Genomic DNA, 8,787 nt, shown 5'->3' with positions numbered 1-8,787 from the left:
AATATCTCCGTGGATGGACACAGATCTCCATGATGGGACCCATATCTCCAGGAAGGGACCCATATCTCCATAAGAGGAGATGGACAATGGCACCAAGATGACCCTGATGTGCCCATCACCTCCATGAGAACCTCCATCCCCTCCATGAAGACCTCCATCCCCTCCATAAGAACCTCCATCCCCTCCGTAAGAACCTCCAAGACCTCCATAAGAACCTTCATCCCCTCCATAAGAACCTTTATCCCCTCCATAAGAACCTCCAAGACCTCCATAAGAACCTCCAAGATCTCCACAAGAACCTCCAAGACCTCCATAAGAACCTCCATCGCCTCCGTAAGAACCTCCAAGACCTCCATAAGAACCTCCAAGACCTCCATAAGAACCTTCATCCCCTCCATAACAATCCCCAAGACCTCCATAAGAACCTCCAAGCCCTCCAAGACCTCCATAAGAACCTCCAAGCCCTCCATAAGAGCCTCTGGAGCCACTTGGGTACCTTCAGGGGAGGTCGTGGCTCCCCATCCCGACGTGGTGCAGGTGGTCCCAGGCTGGGGCAGGCAGGAGGCCACCGAGATGGGCTTGATCCTTTCAGTGACGGTGACGGGCGTCAGGAGCTTCATCATCATGATGTCGTTGTCCTTGGTGGTGGGGTCGTAGCTGGGGTGAGCCACCATCTTCTGCACCATCTTCTGCACCTCCCCGCTCTCGCGCGTGTACAGGTTGTGTTTGCCCATGTGGACACTGGTGATCCTGTGGGACACGGGGTGGTGGTCACCATGTGGTGGTCACCGTGGTGGTCAAGGGAAAGGGGATGAGACAGAGGATAAGGTTGTCATGGGTCTTGTAGGACCTGGGATGGACCATGGCGCAATGGTGGGGTGATGGTGGGATGGGGCATGGCCAAGATGTGTGGGGCATCACAGGTCATGAGCTGGACGTTGTGGACCATGTGTAGGACATCATGGACCATGTGTGGGACATGGCATGGACCATGTGTGGGACGTGTTATGGACCATGTGTAGGACATCATGGACCATGTGTAGGACATCATGGACCATGTGTAGGACATGGCATGGACCATGTGTAGGACATCATGGATCATGTGTAGGACATCATGGACCATGTGTGGGACCCATCATGGACTATGTGTGGGATGTGTTATGGACCATATGTAGGACATGGCATGGACCATGTGTGGGACCCATCATGGACTATGTGTGGGATGTGTTATGGACCATATGTAGGACATGGCATGGACCATGTGTAGGACATCATAGACCATGTGTGGTACATAGCATGGACCATGTGTGGGACATGGCATGGACCATGTGTAGGACATCATGGACCATATGTGGGCCATGGAATCTGCAGCATGGCCAAGTGTGGGACATGGCATGGACCATATATAGGATGTGGCATGGCCAAGGAGATGTGTAGGACATCATGAACCATGTGTGGACATCATGGACCATAAGCGGGATGTAGCATGGACCACATGTAGGACACGGGGTCTACAGCATGGCCGAGGAGATGTGTAGGACACCTCATGGCCCACATATGGGACATACATGGCCCACGTATGACGTATCAGAACACATGTAGACCACAACTTGACCACAACCTGGATGACCCCACAACATGGGCCACACGTGGACCATGAAGACCACAACCACTGGGCCCATAACCTGGATGCGACCACACCATGGACCCATGAAGACCATGACAAGCGGGCCCAGAACCTCCATGGAACCACCTCATGGGCCCATGAAGACCACGAAGACCATGAAGGCCACAACCCATGGATGGGACCATGCCATGGACCACGTATGGACCATGAAGACCACAACACATGAGCCCATAAGCTGGATGGGACAACGCCACGGAGCCATGAAGACCACGATGTGGCTGAGGAGCCACCTCGGGGGCACGGAGGAGGGCATGGACCTTACCCTGGTGTGGTGCAATGAGCCGCCGTCACCACCCACTCCTTGTCCACCAGGACACCACCGCAGTAGAGCTTGTACATGTCCAAGATGGCCACTTGCCATGGTTGCGAATGGGGCTCACAGTCCATGCCACCGACCACACGCGTGTCCCCCACCACCGCCGAGGTCACTACAAGGGAGGACACGCCAAGAACACGCGTGTTAGAGCCGCCCACACGCGTGTCCACACCGTGGTTCGACCCCACCACCCCTTGGACTCACCCATGGACACCACCAAGAGCAATGTTCTCAGCACCTTCATGGTGCCCCATAGCTTGGGGACCTCCATCGCTGTGGTCGCTGTGGGGCAAAGCTGTTAGATGGCCCCCCCCCTCCCATGGGGGTTTTGCCCCCAGGAGAAGATGAGATGGTCCATAGGGACCCCCATAGATGGAGGGTTTGGGGGGGTCTTAGAGCAAGATGGGATCCATCATCCCACCCCACCACCTCCACCCCATTGGCCCTGTCATCGCCGTCAAGCTGTTGCAATGGGTGACATCATGGGCCCATCGGAGCAACCAGCAGAGTCATCCTTAATGAGGCCACGTAATTATGGGTTCCACCAAGTCCTCCACCTTCCCCCTCCTTGTCTCCAGGCCATTGACCTCCCAGCACCTCGCTCTGCCCTTGGATGCCTCCCATGGGATGGAGCTGGTGGGACTATGGAGATAGGGGACGCGGTGGCCCAATGGGTCTTCAAGGTGGTGGGGTTGGAGATAGCTTGGGATGGGGGGGTGTCATCTCCTCTATGGACAAGGGGAAGGGGTTGGAAGGATATGGGGGGTTGGTGGCCTTGGGTGAGGGTTGGGGTTGCCCATGGGTCTGAGTCAGGGGTTCCCATGGGGTGGAGGTACCCATGGACATGGGTCATGGATCCTCATGGACAGGGGTCATTGCTCCCCATGGACGTGGGTTGGAGGCACCTATGGCCACGGGTGCTGGTTCCTCACAGCAGTGGGTCACTGCTCCCCATGGAGAAGGTTTGTGGGCCCCATAGAAGTGGGTCAAAGCTCCACGTGACTGTGGGTCACGGTTCCCATGGCCATGGGTTGGAGCCACCCATGGGTGTGGGTCACCACTCCCTGTGGCCATGTGCCATGGGCCCCATAGATAAAGGAAATGGGGCCCATGGGGCGCAGGTTCCTTGCTCCCCATGGAGATGGGTGGTGGGCCCCGTGGTGGGGACCATGGAGATGGAGTGGGGAGGGCCCTATGAGGGGTTGGAGGAGGATGGGGAGGGGATGGAGATCATGGATGGAGGAGGCTGGATGGAGAACAGGGAAGGATGGAGGTGGAGGAAGGAGGAAACATGGAGACAGGAAGGGATGGAAATAAGGATGGAGATGGAGGGATGGAGATGGAAGGAGACGTGGAGAACAGGGAGGGATGGAGATGGGGATGGAGGAAACGTGGAGGAGAAGGAAGGATGGAGATGGAAGATAGAGGAAACATGGAGAATGGGGAGGGATGGAGATGAAGGAAGGAGGAAACATGGAGAACAGGGAGGGATGGAGATAGGGATGAAGGAAACATGGAGAAGGAAGGATGGAGATGGAAGATAGAGGAAACATGGAGAATGGGGAGGGATGGAGATAAGGATGAAGAAGGAGGAAGGATGGAGATGGAGGAAACATGGAGGGGAAGGAAGGATGGAGATGAAGGATGGAGATGGAGGAAACATGAAGAACAGGGAGGGATGGAGATGGAGGAAACATGGAGGGGAAGGAAGGATGGAGATGAAGGATGGAGATGGAGGAAACATGAAGAACAGGGAGGGATGGAGATGAGGATGAAGAAGGAGGAAGGATGGAGATGGAGGAAACATGAAGAACAGGGAGGGATGGAGATGAGGATGAAGAAGGAGGAAGGATGGAGATGGAGGAAAGGATGGGAACAGGGAGGGATGGAGATGAGGATGAAGAAGGAGGAAGGATGGAGATGGAGGAAACATGAAGAACAGGGAGGGATGGAGATGAGGATGAAGAAGGAGGAAGGATGGAGATGGAGGAAACATGAAGAACAGGGAGGGATGGAGATGAGGATGAAGAAGGAGGAAGGATGGAGATGGAGGAAACATGAAGAACAGGGAGGGATGGAGATGGAGGAAGGAGAAGACCTGGAGAACAGGGAAAGGAGGAGATCAGAGATGGCTCAAACCTGGAGAAGGAGGAAGGATGGAGATCAGGATGGCTCAAACATGCAGAAGGACACTCGGACAGCGACCAGTGAGGAGGAATCCCCTCCACCTTGATCCAAGAAGACCAGGAACGAACCATGCTCCAAGAACCAACCCCAACCCAGAACCCTGCTGGAACCCCCTTGTCCACCACCACCACCAGCAGCAGCAAACCTCTCTGTGGGTCCCCACTGTGCCCCAGCGGGGGCCGGGGGCCGTGCCCCTCGCCCTTGTCCTCCTTGGTGGCCAGCGGTGGGGCGAAGACCGTGGTGGTGGCAGCGGCGTCTCCTTGGCTCGGTGGCCACCTTTGGGTGCCCGTCCCACCCCACGTGAGCACCCAATGGGTTTTATAAGGGCGTCGGGGCACGTCCCACCCCGGGGCTGAGCTGGAGGCGTCCGATGGGCGCCCAGACGCTCCCTTAATCCCTTTGGAGCTTCTCCGGCACCGCCTGGACTTGCCTCACCTCGGAGGAGGTGGTGGATGGAGGGGAGGAGGTGGGAGGAGATGGGGAGGGGTTAGAGGTGGAGGGGTGGAGATGGTGGGAGACGGAGGTGGTGGGATATGGAGATGGTGGGATATGGAGTTATGGAGGTGGGATATGGACATGGTGGGATATGGACATGATGGGTGATGGAGATGGATTATGGACGAGGTGGGTTATGGAGTTACGGACACGGTGGGATATGGAGGTGGTAGATTATGGAGTTATGGAAGTGGGATATAGACATGGTGGGATATGGACATTGGTGGGTGATGGAGACACTGGGATGGGTGATGTTGGGTTGTGGAGGTGGGTATTGGAGATATGTGGTTGCAGGGTGTCACCAGCATCAGATCCCTGTGGCCACGAGTTGTCCACCATGGCCACCAGCAGTAGATAGGTGGTTGTAGGTTGCCACCGTGGCCACCAGCACTACATCCCTAGGGCCATGAGTTGTCTACTATGGCCACCAGCACCAGATCCCTATGGCCACAAGTTGTCCACCGTGGCCACCAGCACCACATCTGGGCTTCCACGTTGCCACCATGGCCACCAGCACCAAACATCCATGACCACAAGTTGGCCACCATGGCCACCACCCCCCAGTTTCCTCCCCACGCTCATCGTGACCATGGTCCTCCCCTCCTTCTCCCTATGACCACCATGTCCGTGGTGGACCCACATGATGGTGGCCACGTTTCACAGGGCTTTATTCCATCAAGAAGGTGCCATAGGTGGTGGGAGAAGGGAGAAGAAGACACCTGCTGGTTCCAGGGTGGGATGGGGTGGGAGGAGAAGACCTTTCCTTCTGCTGGTGGCTCAGATGTGGCTGTTCCTCCTCATGGTGTCCTGGATCCAGGGGGTGAACTCACACACACGGGTGTAGACCCCAGGTTTGCCCTGTTGGCCACAGACCTGCATCCCCCAGGACACGATGCCCTGGAGCTCGTCCCGGCACACGAGGGGACCTCCCGAGTCGCCCTATGGGAGACAAGGACCTCATGGGGTGGCCCCATGGTGGGGACCTCCAACCAACCCCACCTGCAGCACATAGGGAGGGCTTAAGCTCCGTGGTTCTCCATTGGGGACCCCCATGATGATGAGGTCAAGGTGTGGAGACCACCATAGCCTGTAGAATGAGGCCATGGGGACCACCATGGCCTATGGGTCCTCATAGCACCCAGGGTGCTCCTATAGAGGTTGGGGGTCCCCATAGCACCCATGGAACCCAGACAGTCCCCACAGCACCCAATGGTCCCCATAGTGCTTCTCTTGGCCCCCAACACCAAGAGACCTCTCAGTGTTATTCCTCCCCCCCAGTTCTTCTCCACTGAGGTTCTCCACCCCAGAGGCGTGGGGCAGGACCCATGAAGCCCCCCCAGACCCACCTGGCAGGAGTCGGTGCCCCCTGTGCTGACACCAGCACACAGCATGTTCTTGGTGATGCCCTTGGGGTAGAGCCTGCTGCACTCCTCGTTGGCCATGGTGTAGACCACACCACACTGGAGGACATCAGGGAAGTAGCCTGGGGACAATGGGGCTTGGTTGGAAGTCACGTGGGACCAGCCCATCCAATGGGGTCTTCTCCACCTTAAAGGTGGCATCATGCTATTGGAGATGCCTTCAAGGTGAGGGAGGGGATGGGGATCTCCAAAGCCACCCAATGGACCTCTGAAGGAGCCAGATCTCCACTTGAGATGGCCCCAAGATGCTGAGATGGCCCCAAGACATCAAAACACCTCCAAGACATTGAGGTACCACCAAGACATTGAGATCCCCCAAGACATTGAGATGACCTCAAGACACCGAGATGGAGCTGGTGGGGGGTGGAGATCTCTAAAGATGCCCAATGGACCTCTGAAGGATCCAGGTCTCCCCTTGAGATATCCCCAAGACATTGAGGTACCTCCAAGACATTGAGGTATCTCCAAGACATTAAGACATCTTCAAGCTATTGAGATGGCCTCAAGACATCAACATACCTCCAAGACATTGAGATACCTCCAGGACATTGAGACATCTTTAAGCTATTGAGATGGCCCCAAGCTATTGAGATGCCTCCAAGACATTGAGACGTCTTCCAGCTATTGAGATGACCCCAAGCCATTGAGACACCTCCAAGCCATTGAGATGGCCCCAAGACATTGAGACACCTCCAAGCCATTGAGACAGCCCCAAGCCATTGAGACACCTTCAAGCCATTGAGATGGCCCCAAGCCATTGAGACATCTTTAAGCTGTTGAGATGGCCCCAAGCCATTGAGATACCTCCAAGACATTGAGACACCTCCAAGACATTGAGATATCTCCAAGACATTGAGACATCTTCAAGCTACTGAGATGGCCCCAAGACATTGAGATACCTCCAAAACACTGACATACCTCCAAGCCATTGAGATGGCCCCGAGCCAATGAGATACCTCCAAGCCATTGAGATACCTCCAAGCCCCCCCCGCCCCATCAGAGCCCTCTCCATGGTGCTGAAAGGAGCTGTCCCCACTTACCTTCGGGGCTGCTGGTGCTGCCCCAGCCTGACACCACACACTCAGTGTTGGGGGGTGGACACCTCTTGGGCAAGGCCACCGGGTGGACGTGCTCAGTGAAGCGGGCGGGCTTCTGGAGCTTCAGCAGCATGAGGTCACTGTCGTGGCTGGTGGGGTTGTAGTTGGGGTGGATGAAGGCCTTGGCCGAGGAGATACATTGCTCTGTCCCTTCCTTGGTCTTCAAGCTGTGGTCGCCCATACGGATGGGGATGGAGCTGGGGAATGGACATAGGAGTGGGGTGAGCTGCTCTGCTCCATGTGGTGGGGCTGGAGGAGCTCCTCAGAGGGCCAAAAGCTTCTCCTCCTCCATAACTTCCAGGGAAACGGAGGCCAAAGCCACCCAAGAGGTCAACCGGAGGCCTCAAGGTGAAGAACGTGAGGACCTGGAGGTCCAAGTGGCCACCAAAAGGCTCAACTAGGGGGGTTCTTCCCTGTTTCTCCATGGTGGAGCCTCCTTGTCCATCAGGAAGGTCCATGGTGAGGAGATGGTGTCACCACAGAGGTCCTCCCATGGGTTCAGCCCAGTCACACCAGTGCAATGGGCTCCTTGAACTGGTTTTGTTCCTTCCCACCAGCTCAGGTCCCACCAGAGGTGGGAGGAGAAGGTGGGAATGGGATGGTCACGGTGGAAACCCAACTGGGTGGTTGTGGTGGTCAACCCAATGGGATGGTCATGGTGGGAACCCAACTGGGTCATACTGGGAGGCCAACTGGGTGGTTGTGGTGGTCAACCCAACGGGATGGTCATGGTGGGAGACCTTGGGAGGCACTGGGGGGCACTGGGAGGCAGCTGGTCAATGGTGGGGTTGGTTCTCCTCAGCTCAACGTCTTCTGGGACCTCTTCCCATCAACCAGTTGGGAACTGGTGGCTTCCCAGCCTGCTCCCAGTGCTCCCAGTTCACCTCCAGCTCCTTCCCAGTTGCCTCCCAGTGTCTCCCAGTCCTAACTGGGAGAGCTCCAAGATGACCTTGTCTTGAGGAGAACCAACCCCACCATTGACCAGTTGCCTCCCAGTCCCAACTGGTTGATGTCAAGACCTCCAACACACCCTCGCCTTGACCAGAACCAACCCCACCACTGACCATGGACCACTTGGACCAACCTCACCATCTCCAGCCCCTATTGGACCATCCCCCCGTGGCTCCTCCCACTAACCCCATTGACCAATGGGGCGCCACCTCCTTGCTCCAATGGGGCCCTCCCACCTCTTAGTGTCGCAATGGGCGGCCGTCAGCACCCAGGAGCTCCCGATGAGGACCCCACCACAGTGGATGTTCTTCTGGGGGCCCAAGAGGACAACCTGGTAGGGGTGACGCTTCTTCTGGCACCTCTGGCCACCCACGATCCGGGTCTCGTCCCCCATGGCCGCTGTGGGATGGGGAGACACCAGTGGCTCCCAGTTGCCTCCCAGTTGCTACATGGAAGCTGCCCAGATGCCACCTAGAAGGTCTCCTGGGCCACCCCGTGTCCTCCCAGCTCTTCCTTTCCTTCCCAGTGCTCCCAGCGACCTACTGGTTCCTTCCCAGTGTCTCCCAGTTCCTTCCCAGTGTCTCCCAGTTGCCTCCCAGTCTCTCCCAGTTGCTTCCCCGTCTCTCCCCGTTG

The 8,787-nt window shown here is 56.8% G+C and overlaps 2 protein-coding genes across 2 annotated transcripts; both read right to left on the bottom strand.

Moving 5' to 3' along the window:
- Positions 1 to 119: 119 nt before the first annotated feature.
- On the bottom strand, positions 120 to 2,849 carry LOC104411094 (kallikrein-7-like; the record flags this gene model as incomplete). Its single annotated transcript, XM_010021430.1, has 3 exons — positions 2,840 to 2,849; positions 1,950 to 2,202; positions 120 to 750 (listed from the first exon to the last, which is right to left on the bottom strand). Coding segments are annotated over exons 1-3 (894 nt in total), but the record flags the coding sequence as incomplete, so codon positions are not given.
- A 2,613-nt stretch (positions 2,850 to 5,462) lies between these two features.
- On the bottom strand, positions 5,463 to 8,548 carry LOC104411093 (kallikrein-14-like). The gene is made up of 4 exons (XM_010021429.1): positions 8,391 to 8,548; positions 7,147 to 7,400; positions 6,032 to 6,168; positions 5,463 to 5,624 (listed from the first exon to the last, which is right to left on the bottom strand). The coding sequence occupies exons 1-4, from the start codon at positions 8,546 to 8,548 to the stop codon at positions 5,463 to 5,465; spliced, it is 711 nt and encodes a 236-aa protein (XP_010019731.1).
- Positions 8,549 to 8,787: the final 239 nt, after the last annotated feature.

Source organism: Nestor notabilis, unplaced genomic scaffold (genome assembly GCF_000696875.1).
Source record: "Nestor notabilis isolate BGI_N333 unplaced genomic scaffold, ASM69687v1 scaffold14139, whole genome shotgun sequence".
NCBI classification, from domain to species: Eukaryota; Metazoa; Chordata; class Aves; order Psittaciformes; family Psittacidae; genus Nestor; species Nestor notabilis.
This window is presented reverse-complemented; position numbering and strand designations above follow the sequence as displayed.

What these genes read in the sequence shown, in the direction of transcription:
- LOC104411093 (XM_010021429.1), bottom strand. Translation starts at nt 8,548, where the DNA reads ATGGGGGACGAGACCCGGATCGTGGGTGGCCAGAGGTGCCAGAAGAAG. An exon ending in GCCCATTGCGACACTAAGAG is followed by an intron (nt 7,401 to 8,390) that starts GTGGGAGGGCCC and finishes TCCATTCCCCAG; the next exon opens with CTCCATCCCCATCCGTATGG. An exon ending in CAGCACCAGCAGCCCCGAAG is followed by an intron (nt 6,169 to 7,146) that starts GTAAGTGGGGAC and finishes CATTGTCCCCAG; the next exon opens with GCTACTTCCCTGATGTCCTC.